Below are 19404 nucleotides of genomic sequence, written 5' to 3'. Positions count from 1 at the left end.
AATTTTAATAAAACACAAGACTACATTATATAACTCTAACTAACAGTAGGCTATTTAATATCTGTTGTTCTCCGGTTGTCAGTCAAAATTACAGTTCTTGCGTGAACATAGGCCTGTATATACCCAAGCCAGTTTATTATTTTTTCCTTTTTGTCTTAGTGTTTAAAATATTTATTTTGAAACAAATTAATTAATTAATTAATTAATTAATTAATTAAACAAACAGACTTACTGGGTGAGCAGGGTAGGCTAAGACAGCTGTCATATCATACCCTGCCATGCCCAGCTGATGCAAAGAATAGAATTTATATCTACACAGAAGAAAGCCCTGTCTAGACTCTGCCCCGGTATGAGTTGTGTCGAGCTATTCATTAGCCTGTTTGTTTGATGAAAAAAGATTAAATGTAGTTCCAATAAATGTGTTAAGAATTCATACAACTGCAGCAGTAGAGGACTATTATTCTGCTGCATGATACTGCAGAAGAACTGATGACGGCACGGTTTGATCTTCGGCTGACCAATCAGCAGAAAGGGGTGTTTAATTCCCGCCCACATGTAGAAATGGAATATTCAAGCTGTTTATTCATTTTTCTACCCCTGAACGAAAAACGAAAATTTAAGCTGAATTCTCGTTTTTCGTTTTTTTCCAAAAAACGAAAAAGGAGCCGTTTTCTCATTTTTCTACTTTCAATATTAAATCAAAAAACGAATGATCGAATGATACACGGATTCTATCAAAAGTCAGTTTTTGCAATTTAAAATTTCAACAAAAGTCATCTGTCTTAGTCAGCTGGATAACTTTACCCTGACATATTTTTTCGACAACACATACTCTGAAATGAATCTGACATCTCTATAATTCAGCTGATGGTATAAAGGGTTGTCTGTGTTCAATATCTGGTCTTCTCTCTCGTGGTCTCAGGTGTCTGTAGAGCTGAATCCCGGTCTGACTCCTCCGTGGGTTCTTCCTCCCGGAGTGGGTCTAGTTCATGTGCGAGGTCTGGGGCTCAATGACACACTTCACTTCTTGCTGTGTAATCATGGAGCTCCAGCACTGCTGATGGTTCACACGAACAGCACACAGTCAGCAGTGCAGGTGGACTGGCCCTCCTTCATCAACCGCAGTTCATCAGGCAGCCTGAAGGTGGAGCCGCAGAGCAGTGTGCGGTACAGCAGCGCACTAGTGTTCACCAGAGTGAGTGTAAAAGTCTGTCTGTGTAAGGCTGCGTCCGAAATCACATACTCTTGTGAGTAGGTACTGAATAAGTAATTACTTTGTGACCATAAAAAGAGTATATTCTATACAGTATGAATGTAATCTGGACATTAGGGCTGCACGATATATCGTTTCAGCATCGATATCGCGATGTGCGCATCTTGTGCGATGTTTAGGCTACTGATAGTTATATTTATACTGATTGTTTTCTTTGCTCACACACAGACACGGTGAAGCACACTTCAGGGTTTCTGCACAAAAGTCTTTATTTACCCTAATAGGGGCCGTTCACATATCGCGTCTTTTGTGCGCTCAAGTTCGTTATTTCAAATGTGCACGCAGTGCGATATGCTCGTTTTTTCCAGGCGCGTCCGCACCGCAGCAAGATAAAAACATCTCAACTTTTCAGAATGCCGCAAGCGCAACGCAGATCATGTGACAAGAACCAACCAATCACCTTCACTCTTTCTATAACAACATTGCAAGCTCAGCCAAGATGGAGGAACAGCTGATCATAGCTGTACAGGGATGGCCATTTTTAAATGAATTTAGTGTAAATTTAGTAGCAGAGCTACTGCAAGTGATTTTCAGTGCTGGAAATCCATTTATCCTTTGCTGAAACTTCCGCGTCGTCGTGGAGAGCGCAGGTCACGGTCGTTTAGCAATGGCAGACGCCACGAAAGCGCAAGCTCCCGAGCGCTTTGGAAAGAAGGAGAAAGCGGCGCGACTGGCGTTTTCCCCACGCGTTTTTAGGCGCGACGTGAACGGCCCCAAAGTCTATCTCCAGTGTAGACAGACAGCATCACTGATTATAATGGGTTCTATTGTATTTTGTCGCGTCGCGCCGCTCGAGTCCGGTGTAGACGCGGTGAAAGCCACGCAGATGCACGTGAACACTGATTTCTGTTCACTTCTGCGTCTATGAAATACTGTGCTCTGCAAGTATCCTTGTAAACGCAGATGCTTATGGCTTAGGTGAAGGTAAACAATTGAGAAAGAAAATGGATGTGTAACAGTATATTGGTTCACAGCAGTTTAATGTTCCTGAGGCTTTCTGTGTCATGAACGTTAATCAAACAACAAATCACTTTTGTAGCTTTAACACAGATTTGTTAAATTTAATTTATACAGTGAAGACTATGCAGTGTTATTTTACATTTGATTATTCAATTTCTGTACCTGAATACTGTTAGACTTAGCTGAAAAATATAAAGCACTGCTTATTTCATTTGTATCTTTGTTCTGTTATTTATTTATGCTTGTAATTTGTTTATTTCCTATGCTGATTTACTCGCCTACAAAATCACCCAATCATTGATAATTTTTTTTTCCAAATAGAGCTATATTGAAGTCATCTGAGTTTTTTTTTTCATATCGCAGAATTATATATTTTTTAATCATATTTTTTCGCTTACTATATAGTAGGGAAGTATGCGATTTCTGATGCACCCACATATTACATTAATAAATAAATAATATTTTGTCTTATAATAACTTTTAGTAGTAGTAGTAATAATAACAATATTTGTTAATAATAAGAATAAGAATTGTTAATATTAATAACAATAATTTGTTATACAATATATTTTTTTATATAAGTATACTAAATTGTTTATTACAAGCCTAATCTTTTCTATTTGATTTATGAAAGTGCTATTTTATAATCTTAAATAATAAGAGTAACATTTATTATAATGAATAATAATAATAATAAATATTATTAGTGTTCAGAAGTACACGTTTTATTACAAGCCTAAACTATTTTTATCTGATTTATAAATGTGCTGTTTTATAATAACTTGTAGTAGTATGAAATAATAACAACCGTTATTATTATTATTATTATTATAATTAATAATAATTAGAGTTCACAAATACACTCAATTGTTTTACAAGCTTAATCTTTTTATTTGATTTATAAATGTGCTGTCTTATAATAACGTGTAGTAATTCTAAATAAAAATAATAAAATTTTTAATAATAATAATCATTATTAGAGTTCACAAATACACTTAATTTTTATCATGATAACATGTATTAATAATAATAATAATTATTATTATTTTAGAGTTTACAAATACACTAATTTGTTAACATAATAACATGTATTAATAATAATAATAATAATAATAATGATTATTTAAGAGTTCAGAAGTACACTAAATAGTTTATTACAAGCCTAATCTTTTTTTATTTGATTCATAAATGTGCTGTCTTATAATAACTTGTAGTAATACTAAATAATAATAATAATAATAAAATGTATTATTTTTCCAAATAATAATAATAATAATAACAACAATAATAAAATGTATTATTGTTAATAAAAGTACTTTTAATTATTATTATTAATATCATTAGAGTTCTTAAGTACACTAAAATTGTTTATTACAAGCCTAATCCTTTTTTTTAATTAATAAGTGTGCTGTTTTATAATAATTCATAGTAATTAGGCTATAAGATTTATTATTATTATAATTCACATTCACACTAAATAGTTTATTCTTATCTGATCTTGCCGTTGTGTCTTTGGGACACTGATGCCTTTACAGACAGACAGATAGGGTTGCAAAGGGGTGGAAAATTTATGGTAAATTTCCAGAAACTTTCCAAAAATCCCTGGAATATTCCAAAAATCCTGGAAAGTTTCCAAAATTTCTGGAATATTTCCACCTTTTTGCAACCCTGCAGAAAGATGAAGGTAAGAAATGAAAACGTGAAAACACTGCTGTGTCTGTTTCTCAGGTGTGGGAGTATGATGATGTTAATAACACCGCCGACCCCCAGCAGACCGCAGAGTCCAGCTTTTACCCTCCATACGAGCTCCAGAACTTCATCTGGTCCGACCTGAACGAAACCGTCGGCCAATCGGATCTCACGGTAAAGCTGTGCGGCGGAGAGAAAACAGAGAGTTTCCTCAATGGCTCCCTCTGTCTGCAGGTCAGCAGAACTACAGTGACAAACGTATAACATGTTCTGTATAGATTTAGAGTGACTCGTGTGTCTGATTTCTCTTCTGTCATCAGTTCTCAGCGTTTGAGTCGGAGGGTCGTGATAAAACCTGGCCGAGTCTCCGTCATAATGCCAACTCCTCGCAGCTGCGCGTGTGGCTGGAAGGCGTGACGCTGCGAGGAAACCACTCCAGATTCGCTCTGGAGTTTCAGTCTGTAGGCGACTCTGGATTCCAGGGACGAGTGGATGTCCACAGCTCCATAGACGATGAGTACACACCCTCCATCTTCAAGGTGAAAACCACAGCAAACCTGGACATTAGGGCTGGGACAATAAATCGATGCATCGCGAATCGAGAAATGATTCCGCATCGATTCTTAGATTTTCCGAAGGCATCGCTATTCTCTCTTGAATCGATTCTGAGCTTAGTTTTTAACAGCAAATGGCACTGCGTGCTTTAGAAGCCGCCGTATTCTGCTTGCTTCCAGTTCCTTACACACGTGCCACTTGAACCTAAAATAATCATTCATAAAGTTCGAAAAGGTTGAAGCGAATTACTTCCGAAAAGGATGTTCACAGTGGGCTGTGTTTACATTAATCTCGCATCATAAAAGCCCATGTGCAAGTACATTTAACCACTTACATTACTCAGCCGAACGCGCAAGCGCTCTTCTTCATGACAATTTGAGTGTGTGGTTAAAAACTAGCTTAGAGCGCCATCTGCTGTTAAAAACTAATCTCAGAATCGATTCGAGAGAGAATCACGATGCGTTCCGAAAATCTCAGAATCGATCCACGAATCGTGATGCATCGATTTATTGTCCCAGCCCTATAAGGTTAGTTAATTTATCAACTAACAATGAGCAATACCTTTACTACAGTATTGATTCATTAACATTAGTTAATAAAAAGAACAAATACACAACAGAGCAGCAACAGATGACATTTATCAGTGTCGATCAGCAGTATCAAGTATTCAAGACACTGAAAATAACACAGGTTATTGAACACACAATAAAACCACTTGTATTTTTGTTTTATATTACAATGAAGTACTTAAAACACATTCATATGTGCATTTATGAGGCTTTATTCGGCTCCAGCACTCCACTGATTTAAACGAGGCCAATCAGCAGCCATTACATATTTTATTGCCTTTTTACCCTATCAAATATTTTAGTAATCACCCTAAATATGATATGATTTGAAAGCTTAAAGGCTCAAAATTCATCCTGTGAAAGCCATTTTGAAATCGGACATTGCGTGGTCATGGAAATGGTACTTTAAAATTATTTAGCGGTGTTAAGTATCAAATTACATAATGTATTACGGTATTTTACAATCAAAACTTTTTATAATCTTGACAAAATACATATCATTGGAAAGGTCTGAGTCTCAAGATTCCATATTTTGTAGTTATTTTGTGATATTTTGTGAATGTCAATGGAGTTTGGGTGTCACCCGGTGGCTGTTTGTGGTATAACGCCCTGAATAAAATCTAACAGGAACCTCAATTTTTTTAATATCAACTTCAAATTTGGAACAGAACTTATTTAGACATAAGGCTTTAATTTTATAGCAATTTTAGAGTAAAACCTGTTATGAATTTTTTTTTATTTTATATAAAATATAAAAAAATGTACAGTGCATTTTCTTTACAGTAAATTTAAAATTCTATAACTTTTTGATACTTTCATATTTTGAAATGATTCCACGTCTACAATAATCTGCTGATTGTCTTCTTTAAAAAGAGTCCAAAAGCGTTGATTAATTATAACAATTTAAGTTCAGATAGTGCACTTTCACATCTCTGTTAAAAAATGGGGGGTTAAAAAAAAAACAATTCAAATGCTGGTAAAACTTTACTTAAAGCCTTTCTAAATAATGCACTATAAAAGTCGTTTTAATGCAGTAATAATTATGCTTTGTAATGCACCTTATAGTGATCTCAGGAATAATTGTAACCACAGTTACACATGACGAACAAACCTTCAAATAGCATAATGCATTTTAATTTGAGATTTTTTTAATCTTTGGTTATGTTTTTTTATGGAAAAGATACAATGCATTACAGTGTACCTTATGAATACCTTTATAATGCATTATGCATAAAGGCTTTAAGTCTTACCGAAATGTTGCTTTGGATAAAAGCGTAAATGCATCAATGTGAAATCTGGTGTAAGTTGTGTTGAGTTGATTGCTGTGAGTGTTTTAATCCCATCTCTTGTGTCAGGTGTCTCAGTGGGTGTCGTTTCCGGTGAACAGCAGCGGTGTTGTGGGTTATAATCAGTGGAAGCCCGTGGCATATCGTAAAGCCGAGCCGGTGTTTGAGGACGCCACACCTTGCAAACACTCCCAGCTCGTGTCCATGAAGCGCATCCCTCAGTCCGGTCTGGTTCAGGCGTATTTCACAGAGGATCCTCAGACGTACGGCCTGAACATCAGCTTCGGCATCGATAAAGACCCAGTGCTTTACAGTGACACCAAATACATCAGCTGGTGAGTGTGATGAGCAATAGAGACTGAACTGAGAACAATCAATAAAGCGAGACTGTGAGGGACGGAGGCACATTGTAAAACGTGTTTATCTTAAAGAGCTATTTCTACCTGATTTAACTCATAACAAATTGTTTTGCTGGAATAAATTAATGTATATACTCTTTTATATTGCAATAATTTCACATTCAATCTTCAAATTAATGTATAAACAACATAAAGACAGTATATTTTTTAATATTTGTTTAATGGCGTCTTTTTTTTATGACTGAAGGCCAGTATTAATGATACCAATACTGATTTCTCTATAAAATCGCCCCCCCCTCCTTATATTTAACCATTGACTAGCCATTCAACATTACAGTATAATGGAGAGCTATCGATTTTAACATTTATTAGACTTTAAAAAATAACTTCTAATTTAAGTGAACTTAAAACAATCTTCATATAAACCCATTATAATAAATGTCATATTTACCTGTGCCCTTCAGCAGAAATATACAGAAATTGAAGTTATAAAACACTAAATTCTAAATTAAATAGAGATGAATCCTTAAAGCTATAAAAGTTCTTTTTTCGTCTTTTTTTTCTTTGTACTTTGATTAATAGACATCACAGCAGCTGGTTATTAGGTTGTTTTGGCTGCTATTACTTTAACACTTGTGCGTCAATTAAAAAAAGTTACACATAGGTCCATAGGAAACCATTTTTTGTACCTAGTGCAAAACAGATTTATTCAAGGAAATTGAAGTGAAATAGTAAAATTCCAATAAAAATACACATCTGTGCCAAAATTTATGCAGTTGGCAATAACACAGGCAAAATTATCAAAAAAACAAAACTGAAAAGGATATATTTTACTCAAGGATAAATATTACTCAAAAGGTCGCACAAGGGTTAAGAGCTGCTGCTGCTGAACGTGACGCGGATCTGACACACATCATATTTCTCTCAACTCTTTTTACCTTTTCTGACCCACTTCAGGTTAAAGTCTCTATTAATGAGCTGACGAGTTAAATCGGGTGTTAGATGAGTGAGACAGTGCTGGGCTCCAGGAAAACCATTTCAGAGACATGTTCTTAAATGTGACTCATATAAATATATTACATGCATGCACAGTTTTAAGGCAGCTTTAATCACATTTTTGGTAACTTCTTGACTTAACTGACCACGACATTGCATGCACATAGTTTATTTCGCACTTTGATTTCTGAGGAAAAGAATCAAATATTACAAATTTTTTTTACATTATTTTTGAATACTAGAAAATATTAAAAGTACTATATATATTAAGTGAATATTCAATTTTGTTACTTCATTGGTTGTCATTTTTTATTGGGTCTGATTGTTCAACTGAGCGATCTTGACTAGTTTTTTTTTTTGGTTCATCATTTACTTTTCCCCCCCACATTTTCCAAACTGTTAATAAAATAAATAATAAATATACACAGTACACACACATATATAAACAAAAACTTTTGTTTTGGATGCGATTAATTGCGATTAATCGTTTGACTGCACTAATTTAAAATTCATATTAAATTTTGTTACTTCATTGATTGCATTTTTATGGGGTCTTTTTTTTTTTACTTTGTTTTAAAAAAAGTTTACTTTTTAGTAAAGTTATTTTACTGTAGCATATTTTAAGAAAAATATTAAAATAATACTACTATAATAAATATTTATTTGTTACTATTTGTTACAAACCAAATCTTTGACTGTAGTTTCCCACTAATTACTATTGTGACCAACAATAATTCCCATATTTAAAAAAAAACTCATTTAAAGTAAAGATGTGCTGTTTAAACCACATCATATTAAATAGCTGAAATACAGAATACTGACCGTTTGCAGACAGGTTTCCTGAACACCCTCATCTGCCATTGGTCAATCAAACAGATAGCCCCGCCCCCAAACTCACATGATTGGTCGAGTCAGAAGTTACAGGGCGCTCAGACAAACAGATCAATGTTTTATAGGCATCAAATTACCAGTGACTGACTGATAGAGACGCCAAACACACTGACTGAGGACTTTGTCTGAACCCTGAACTCTGCTTCACTCCACAGGACTGTTTTAGTGGGCATGGGCGAGCCTCCGGCCGACTCGTTCTCCACGTTAATCATTATCATCATAGCCGTTGGACTTGGCACTCCTCTGGTCATCATTATCGTGGGTGGAGTGTTTGTTTGGATCCGCAAGAGGAGGTCGCACTCGTCGGGCTACGAGCCAATCAACTGAGACCTTACGGTACAAGCCCCGCCCCCAATGCACACACCTGGTTACCATTAGAAACACATTACTGACGATTAGATGAGCGAGTTAAATACTGCTGACCAATTACACAGACAAACTCTCTCTGGATGGGTTTGGATTTAATTGAACCATTATACTTGGCCTAAAAGTGCAAAGGAGTTATTATTTGATTGTTTTGTTTTTACGCCATCATTTTTCATACTTGATGTTTGCTTGTGCAATCGATTGAATTGGCCAGATTGATGACAGCTGTGCACATTTTAAAGATTTAAAACATTATTTTCTCTTTAATCCTGATGCTTTCATATTTCGTCGAAGCTGCACTGCTGGAGGCTCTCAGGGATTCTCACGGCGATTAGTATGTTTAGTTTTGATGTTTTTAACATAATCATGCGATAAAGACGTTTTGTAAACGTTGATTTGCACCATGAAATCTTTCCTTTTGTTGTTGTTGCTTTCAGTGATTTATAAAATATAAATATGGATTCGAAAACTTCTCTTTTTTGCTATATAATATATATTTATCCAGCACTTTCTTGTGGACTGACATCTTGTGCGTCATTTATTCTTAAACACAATCGAACATTATGTACAGATGTACATGCATCAGATTCTAGACACAATATAAACGTTAATAAACATATGAAGAATATGACAGAAATCTGTGAAATATCAGCATGACAAAAACATGTACTTTTTTTCCCAGACACTTGCCTGTAAAGAAAATAATACAAATATATTTAAAATACTTTTGAATATTAAAAACAATTAAGTATTTAAATTATTGGTTGTATTTTTATTGTCCAACTGAGCAATCTTTAAATGTAGTTTTACACTAATTGCAATTATAAAGCACATATTTTAATTTTTTTATTATTATTATTTGTTTTTTTAGTACAGCAGAAGTTTGTCATTTTAATATTTATTTTTTTTTTTTTTTGGTTCATTATTTCCTCAAAAAAATCAAATATTGAAACTTTTTAATATATATATATTTAATATTTAAGTAAAAAATACTTTATATTAAATACATATATTTTGTTATTTCTTTGATTGTAATCTTTATAGGGTCTCTTTAAAAACCTTTAATTGTTTTTATAGTGAAGTTTTAGTAAAGTAATTTTACTATAGTATCTGTTAGGAGAAATCTTAAATATTAAAAATATATCACACAGGGTGAATTGCCCTAAAGTGGGGCATGTTTTGCATTTCAGGCTTATTAATTAACATTAAATGCACACCCATACCATTTTAAAAACCCCAGGATGTGTACTAATCAAATCAAAAAAAAAAAATGCAGATAACACACTCATAAAAGAAATGATAGGCATATTAGTGCTCTCAGTGCAAGTCTATGATAAAAGGCCAAAGTCACCTCGATTAAAATCTTCTTAAGTTAGTATTTCTTTTGGTTATGGATGGAAGAAACATGGATAACTGAACATCATAGACTTTAAAATGTCACTTGATTTATTGTAATTTACAAAGTAACTTTAATTATTTACATAACTTATATACTATATATATTAAATATCAAATGTTATTTCATTGATTGTGAATTTTTATGTGGTCTTTCTTTAAAGCTTTTAGTGAAGTGATTTTACTGCATGTGAATCAAACATCTTGTGCATCATTTATTCATAAACACATTCAGATGTTATATACAGATGGAAACATTAGATTCTAGACACAAGACTGCATTATTAGAAACCATATGAGGAATATGGCACGAATCTCAGCAATTTTAACGACAACTTGACAAAAACAACATGTCGGAAACATCAAAATACTTCCCTGTAGAACAAAAAACATTACTATTATCCAAGACTAAGTTAATCTCGAAAATACACATCAAGGTTACAATGCAATTACATTTTGCTATTTTAGTTCCCTTATACTTGCATTGTGACATTATTTTCATGACAATTAAACCTTTTTTTAATAATATACCAGTAATTTGTTCACATTACAGTGAAGATAATTAATTTTTTGAGCAATAGTGAGAATTTAGGATGTGAATGTTTAATTGTCATGAAATAAAGCAAGACATTCTAATGGTCCTACAAACAATATTCATTTTCCTGAAGTCAGATATAACTTTGTGTTTCCTTCTGATTTCAGACGTGTGTGTGGAGAGAGTGTGAAAGTGTGTGCGTGTGTGTGTGCGTGCGTGTGAGTGTGTGAGAGAGTGTGAGAGAGTGTGAGTGTGTGAGTGCGTGTGTGAGTGTGTGTGAGAGAGTGTGAAAGTGTGTGCGTGTGTGTGTGCGTGCGTGTGTGTGTGAGTGTGTGTTAGAGTGTGAGTGTGTGAGTGAGTATGAGAGTGTGTGTGAGTGTGAGTGCGTGTGTGAGAGTGTGTGAGAGAGTGTGAAAGTGTGTGCGTGTGTGTGTGTGTGTGTGTGTGTGTGTGTAGTCATAGTGAGTAACTACTGAGGTCAGATTTGCTGAAAGACCGAAACACGAGCGTTTGCAGCAGTTAAACTGGTTTTGTCTCATGACGCATATTGAGTTTCGTCCCATTCATCATCTCTGCCTTTCAGTGCGAGCGAGAGTCTTTCATTCAGTCTTTATGTTTTGATCGTCTGGCTGGACGGATGTGACGTCGGCAGTAAAAGACTCGCTATTTAAGTGATAATTCTGATTATTCGGACGTGGTTTTCAGCCCCACCACCTCTGTTTTGGGGGTGACACTGTAGGGGGCGGGGCCACGTGAAACACCGCCTCCTGTCCGCTCGCCGAGCCAATGAAATAAAGGTTTGCGGCCAGCAGAACAAGCAGAGGCAGAAAGGAGAGAGCGAATCCAAGCGCTCGTACACTGCTGCCGAACACGACACACACCCAGTAGATCAGCCTGAGAATAAAACACACATGCGCTTTAATGAGCCACACAAACACATTCAACAGTTGTGTAAATTGAAAAAACCATTCTTACGTAAATTGTCACAGTGAATTAAATGATTTCTTCAGTGCACTGTGTACTTTTTGCAATCAACAAGTAATGTAACGTGTTACTTTCTGAATACACAACATAATATCCAGATCTCTTTTTCCATTTATTAAATTGATTTACTTGGTATTTTAATAATGTAAAGGTTACATTTAAAAGTCATAAGTAACATTTTTCCAAGTAGGAAATACGTAACATTTCTATTTATTGAATTTACTTGCTAATACAGTTCAAAATCTCTTGTAATTTTAGAGTATTGCAATAATGTAAATGTTACATTTTTAAAGTTAAGAATGTGTAACACTTCTATTTATTGAATTTATTTACTTATTAATACAGTTGAAAATATCTCCATTTCCCCAATGTTACATATATTTAGTCATTTTTAGAGTATTGTAATAGTGTAAATGTTACTTTTAAAAGTTAAGAATGTGTAACATTTCTATTTATTGAATTTATTTTAATACAGTTGAAAATCTCTCCCTCAATGTAACAGTGTTGTAACTTTAGAGTATTTTAATAATGCAAATGCTACATTTAAAAGTCTTAGAAGTAACATTTTCCAACTTAATGGAGTATAATTTTTCTAAGAAACATGTAACATTTGTTGAATTTATTTACTTACAAATACAGTTGAAAATCTCTCCCTTCCCAATCAATGTATCATATAATTAGTAATGCCATTTTAGATCACTGCAATAATGTAAATGTTACATTTTAAGTCTTAAAAGCAACATTTTCCCAAGAAACATGTAACATTTTTACGTATTAGATGTATTTACATAAAAACATAATTGAAAATCTCCCCCTTCCCCAAAAATGTAACACATAATTAGTAATGTAATTTTAGAGTATTGCAATAAATAGTTACATTTAAAAGTAAAAAATTTTCAACTATGAAACATGTAACATTTCTATGTATTGAATTTATTTACTTATAAATACATGTTATACCGTAACACATAATTAGTAATGTAATTTTTAGAGTATTATGATTAATGTAAATTTTACATGTAAGAGTCTTAAAAGTAGCTCCCAACACGCACCTGCCGAAGACGAAGATGATGGTGAGGAGCGGCACCAGTTTGAGCATTTCCTGTTGGGTGTACGTTGCCATGACAGCGAGCTGCAGGAAGTAGAGCAGGTACAGGTGCAGCGAGTCTCGCACGTAATGATCGTGAACGGCCACCTCGCGGTTCTCCCACGTCCCGTCAAACAGAGGCTTCAGCGTCCCGAACCTCAGACGCGACGCACCCTGAACCAGCACACCTGAAAATAAAATGTGTCACGGTTTCCACAAACATATCGGGCTGCACAACTGTTGATAATAATAATAAATGTTTCTTGAGCAGCAAATCAGCATATTAGAATGATTTCTGAAGATCATGTGACACTGAAGACTGGAGTAATGATGCTGAAAATACAGCTGCGCATCACAGAAATAAATTATATTTGACTGTAGATTCACATAGAAAACAGCTGTTTTATATTGTAAAAATATTTTACTATTTTACTACTTAGTAATATTTTACTACTATTTTTACTGTATTTTTGATCAAATAAATGCAGCCTTGGTGAGCAGAAGAGACTCTTTCAGAAACATCTAAAATGTCAACCTGTTTTTGTATATATAAAATGCTTTCTAGATTAAAATGAGAGTGCATATTTGCTCACCGAGCACGATGGGAATGCTGGCGAAGAACGCACAGCGCAGTGTGTAGATCAGCTGGAGGGCGGAGCTGTCGAGGGGCGGGGCTTTGAAGGGGAGGAGCTTGTATCCTGCCCACGTCAGTAACGGGAAAATCACCGCGGCAGCCGTTACACACACACACAACCGCACACACTCCACACGACTGTCTGAGAGAGACACAGAGATCTGTGATCAACACAAGCACTCTTTCTTTTAGCAACTTTTGAGTCATCTGCCATAATGTGTGCAGTATATGATACTGTATCCCACAATGCAATGCACGCTACTTGACCAAGGTTATTATTGTATTGTATTATTGTACCTTATAAAAAAAAATTTGTTGTTACTCGATTGACTTTTTTATTTTATTTTAATTTCACATTTTATTTCAAGTAACTATTTTTTTTAAATAAATGTTTAGATATTTTATTTTGTCACTTGAAATACAAGTTAAAATTAAAATATAAAAAAATATTTAAAAAACATTTTTGTTATTTAAAATAAATGTTAACTGGAATAACATGAATAAACATTTTATTTCAGCTAGTTGCCAAGACAACATTTCTCATTTTTAGTTAGTTTAACTTACTAAAATAACTAAAACTGAAACTAATTAAAAAAAAATAGATATTAGAAAAAAATAATAAACTACAGATATGAAAAAAAAAAAATTTTAAATGACAACAAAAACAGGAAATACAAAAATAATTCAAAATATTCATAAATAGTAAAACTAAAACATAACACTTACGTTAACTGAAGAATAATAAAATATTAAAACAACTTAAACTTATTTATTTCAGCTAGTTGCCAAAGTAACATTTCTAATTTTTGTTTAGTTTAACTTGATGTACTAAAATAAACTAAAACGGAACTAAATTTATTAATAAACTACATAGACATATTTTTTAAAAAGCTAATAAAAATGACTAAAACACAACAAAAGTACTAAAATTTGACTAAAATAAATAAAATTATATTATTATTATATATTATATTATTTGCCTATAGACATATTTTTTAAAAAGCTAATAAAAATGACTAAAACACAACAAAAGTACTAAAATTGTACTAAAATAAATGAAAACTCAAAATCAGGGATATTAAAATAACACCTTTCAGTTTAAATACGACGAACGACCCAAAAACCAAACAGAAACCAATTGTTTTCTCTTAACTCATTTACTGTATCAGACTGACACTAAAAATGTAAAATATTTTACACAAAATGCAATTATTATAATTAGAAATGACTGCATTTACAGAATTTAACACAACGTTATAATGTCAATACTGACAATACTGTTACTTATGCATTTGAGTGCATACTATTTTTACTTCATACTATTTTTTAAAATCCATATACTAAGCAGTGCACAATTACTCGATTACTAATTAAGACATACTCCTGTGTTCATACAGATATCGTCCATTACTGTATTGATTTTAAGATCATAAATATTGTCAGTTCCACACTAATCTGGCTATATGCGACCCTGGAGCACAAAAGCAGTCATAAGGGTCAATTTTTGGAAATTGAGACGTATACATCATCTGAAAGATGAATAAATAAGCTTTCCATTGATGTATGGTTTGTTATGATAGGACAATATTTGGTCGAGATACAACTATTTGAAAATCTGGAATCTGAGGGTGCAAAAAAATCTAAATATTGAGAAAATCATCTTTAAAGTTGTCCAAATTAAGTTCTTAGCAATGCATATTACTAATCAAAAATTAAGTTTTGATATATTTACGGTAGGAATTTACAAAATATCTTCATGGAACATGATCTTTACTTAATATCCTAATGATTTTTGGCATAAAAGAAAATCAATGATTTTGACTCGTACAATGTATTGTTGGCTATTGCTACAAATATACCCCAGCGACTTAAGACTGCATGCTTTTGTGCTCACATATATGCTTTGAAAACAAACCATGCTGATTAGTGAAGCTGTTCAGACGAGTCGTTTACCTTGGGGTTTGTCTATATCGTCAATCCACGGCGGGTGGAAATGTTCAGGAGGGTTTGTGTGGAAGTTCTGCACATGTAGAGGAGTCTTCTCCATCTCAATGTGCTTCTGGAGGTCCTCGTGTCCCGTCGGCTGCACGATCGTCACGTTCGGCGTGAACGCCTGCATGGCTTTCTCTGGACACCAGGCGTCCTGGAGCTGTTCTTCATCCTCATCCTCATCCTCAGGCTTCTCTATGCGGTCGCTCGGTTCCTCCAGCTCTCTGTCTGGCTGGTCTCCTTCACACCTGATCTCGTCTGCATGCTTCAGCATGTTGAAATCAGTCTGATTTTCTGGGCTGGACTGCTGATCTGTGATCATGTCTGTGGTTTAGCTCTGAATCTACAGACTGACGAAACGCCAATCAGACCCTTTTTTGAGTTCAGGATCAATATGAAGGTCCCACATCTCCACAAACAGAGTCCTAAACGCAGAGAGAACGAATGCAGATCTTCTCAAAATGCCCAAATATTGCAGACGAATCACTACCGTTAACTATTATTATCCCCTTAACAGTTCTGGTTGTTTCCTTGAATCCTTTCCGAGGAATAAAGTTAAAAAGAACAGCGTTTATTCAAAACAGAAAAAGTTTCTAACAATATGCATACACAGCCGTTCAAAATTTTTGGGTTCGTTTTTTTTATTTATTTATTTTTTTTAAAGAAACTAATGCTTTTATTCGGCAAGGATGTGTAAAATTGATTAAAAGTGATGATAAAGACTTATATTGTAAGAAAAGATGTCTATTTTAAATAGATGCTGTTCTTTTTAACTTTATTCATCAAAGAATCCTGAAAAAAGTATCACAGGTTCCAAAAAACAAAACTGTTTCCAACATTGATAATAAATCAGCATATTATTATGATTTCTGAAGATCATGTGACACTGAAGACTGGAGTAATGATGCTGAAAATACAGCTTTGATCACAGAAATAAATTACATTCTAACAGATATTCACATAGAAAACAGTTATTTTAAATTGCAATAATATTTTAAAAATTTTACTGTATTTTCAGTATTTCTGATCAAATAAATGTAGCCTTGATGAGCAGAAGAGACTTCTTTAAAACACATTAAAATTTTTACTGAACCCAAACTTTTGAACGGCAGTGTGTATATATATATATATATATATATATATACACACACACACACATATACATACATTGATACATATATATACACACACATACATATATACAGTAGGCCTTTTATCAATTATAATATTAATTATAAAAAATATATAAACAATATATTGTGATATGCAGTATATATATTTATATATGTGTGTGTGTGTGTGTGTGTGTGTGTAAAATATTGCTTATAAAATATATTATACATAACATAGAAATTATTATATTATTCAAAAACAAATGTGTAAAATAAGCATCTGTATCTGTATCAAATATCCACCATCTGCTTTTTATATTCATAAATCCCAACACAGAGTTCAAGTAGAGCTGCTGGATCAGAGTTTATCAGAGATTCCTCATGCATTAGTCAGCATTTAACACACACACACAGTACTTCAGTGTTAAGTGTTACTCTGATTCATTAGTGTAATCATTAAAGCAGACCGTGAGCAGCAGCTGAGTGTAAAGAGTAATAATGCAGCTCAACCGGTTTCACCCGAGCTCACGGAAATCAACACAACATCCAGCAGAAACTGCTTCATTTAGAGCTAATGCAATCACACACTGCTCTCACAACTATTCAAACACGACCTTTTGTGACGCTTGAGAGGTTTCACATTAAACTTGAATATTTCACAGCAAACAAACAAACGCCTTGAGGTTTGAAAAACAGAGGAAACGCTGTTGTTTCTTACCTGAAACTCCACTGAGAAGGTTAAATAAATATAGATGGACTATTATAAGAGATCAGGAGTGTCGGACTCGATCAGTATGGCTGTGATCAGACACGCACAGGTGTGACAGTCCGCAGGTAAATCATTTCTCTTTCGGTGTCACGTGACTGGCGTCGACGCCTTTTGACGCTTACTTTTTAAAAGGTTGCACTATAAAACTACTTCATTAAGCATGTTAGAAAATAATAATAATAATAAATCAGTTTTCACATGTCAGACGTCAGCTGATAAAAGTTGCACTAAAACACTAAAAAATAAAAATGATTAATTCTGCCTGTACAGAACTAGAGCAGAACACGCATTCGTATCTGTATTAGCGTGTTTGTTGTTCATCTGAAAGGAAACGAAACTAGCTTATAATTAAATGAAATTTTTCCAGATACAGGAAATGCATTTGTTTACTTTTCACAACGTGACAACTATTCTCGTTTACTAGCGCTGCACATGTGCGCGAATAAGGCGCGGTGAAACCAAACTACGCCTCCGCCGAGCGACAGCTCCCTCAGCCAATCACAACGCTAGGTGCGCTGTGCCAGCCAATCGGAGTGCGGGATTGCGCGAGAGGGGGTGGGCGCGCAAACGCGGGGTTCCTCTGTAGCGGCCGCTGTGTGTTTTCCAAACACATCATGAGAAATATCATGTTCAGTTTGACTAAACCGATGATTAAAATGTTTTAATATCTAAAGGACATCATGAGGGGCACGTGTAGGGAGGTAGTTACACTCCAGCTGGGGCATTATTCCAACTTTATCGGGACGCACTGGTGGAATTTACAGGTGAGCTTGTTTAATAGCCAATATATTCAGTTTATGTACAGATTAACAATTATAAAGCTAGAGGAATACACATACGACAGTGAATCAATAACACACGACCTGTCAAATGATTATAGCTTACGAAAAGAAGAATGGCTTTAGGATACAGATCTAGGGTCTATTTTTTCACCTGTATTTTACCCTGGTAAACAATAGTTTCTACATAATAAAGACAGTGGTTACTACAGTTAGTGTTAGTACAGGAAAAGTGTGGTAAATACATAAACAAAATGACAGAGTCCGACAGCTTATAACTGTTTGAAAGGAAATATTCATATACATGTTCATTACTTGTGATTTTACAGCAAAAGCAATAACTGTAGTAACTACACCTTAAAAATTGGTTTTGTGCATCATCATGAGTGTGAGTGAGTGTGTGTGTGTGTTTGAGTGTGTGTGCGAGCGTAAGTAAGTGTGTGTATTGCTATTTATTTATTTATTTCAGTTTTATCTATCACATTTCACTATCTCTCTCAGCTTCCTCTCAGCCGGTGGTTGGTCTTCCTGTGCTGACGTCTCTTCAGTCCAGTCCTGCCGTGGGTCTCCAGCTGTCTGAGCTCCAGAAAGCGTGCGCTGTGCTGGACCTGCGCCGTGTGGCCCCCAGCTTCCTCTCGCATGGCCCCGAACCCGCCAAGATCTCAGTGTCCAAGCAGCTCCGCAGCCTTGCGCACTGCTACCGCTAGAACCGCTGCCGCTCTTCATCTGACGAGGATGACGATGATGACTAGGAGATCTCCAGCGGACGCTCTTCCTCGCGCTGCAGTGTCTGCTCAGAGCTCACGGCATGATGCCTCCGGGGATGATGGGATATGAGCTCACTGAACGCACCCTTCAGAAACAGCTGGAGCATTGGGAAGAAAGATGAAGAAAACCAAATTGTGGGAAAGAAACGTGGTGGATGTGGTGCATGGGATGTTCCCACATTTGTGCATGTCTCTGTATATGTAAACCTCATTGAACCTGCTTTTCTAGAGCCTAAATGTGGAAATATGTAAAAGTCCCAATTAAAAAAAAAAAATATATATATATATATATATATATAGTTTTTTTCAACTGATAATAATCAGAAATGTGTCTCGAGCAGCAAATCAGCATATTAGAATGATTTCTGAAGATCATGTGACACTGAAGACTGGAGTAATGATGCTGAAA

The 19404-nt window shown here is 34.7% G+C and overlaps 2 protein-coding genes across 4 annotated transcripts in view; one reads left to right on the top strand and one right to left on the bottom strand.

The window, feature by feature from the left end:
* Positions 1-19226, top strand: part of glmp (glycosylated lysosomal membrane protein) — a 21692-nt gene extending 2466 nt beyond the window's left edge. Inside the window, exons 2-8 of one of the 3 annotated variants that reach the window (XR_001634866.1) lie at positions 923-1195; positions 3962-4156; positions 4243-4461; positions 6402-6667; positions 8734-8914; positions 18124-18213; positions 18730-19226. Coding sequence is in view for 2 of the 3 variants with exons in the window: in XM_016494079.1 (XP_016349565.1) it covers positions 923-1195; positions 3962-4156; positions 4243-4461; positions 6402-6667; positions 8734-8905 (1125 nt within the window). In the remaining variant the exon portion in view is untranslated. Of the gene's footprint in view, positions 1-922; positions 1196-3961; positions 4157-4242; positions 4462-6401; positions 6668-8733; positions 9615-18123; positions 18214-18729 lie in introns of those variants that run through there. The other 2 variants (XM_016494079.1, XM_016494078.1) reach the window with 2 other exon arrangements.
* Positions 11258-17501, bottom strand: tmem79a (transmembrane protein 79a). The gene is made up of 5 exons (XM_016494080.1): positions 17399-17501; positions 15533-15993; positions 13539-13721; positions 12911-13133; positions 11258-11768 (listed from the first exon to the last, which is right to left on the bottom strand). The coding sequence occupies exons 2-5, from the start codon at positions 15888-15890 to the stop codon at positions 11576-11578; spliced, it is 957 nt and encodes a 318-aa protein (XP_016349566.1). The 5' UTR covers positions 15891-15993; positions 17399-17501; the 3' UTR covers positions 11258-11575.
* Positions 19227-19404: the final 178 nt, after the last annotated feature.

The sequence above is a fragment of the Sinocyclocheilus anshuiensis genome, unplaced genomic scaffold (assembly GCF_001515605.1).
Source record: "Sinocyclocheilus anshuiensis isolate Anshui unplaced genomic scaffold, SAMN03320099.WGS_v1.1 scaffold2100, whole genome shotgun sequence".
Taxonomy (NCBI): Eukaryota; Metazoa; Chordata; class Actinopteri; order Cypriniformes; family Cyprinidae; genus Sinocyclocheilus; species Sinocyclocheilus anshuiensis.
This window is presented reverse-complemented; position numbering and strand designations above follow the sequence as displayed.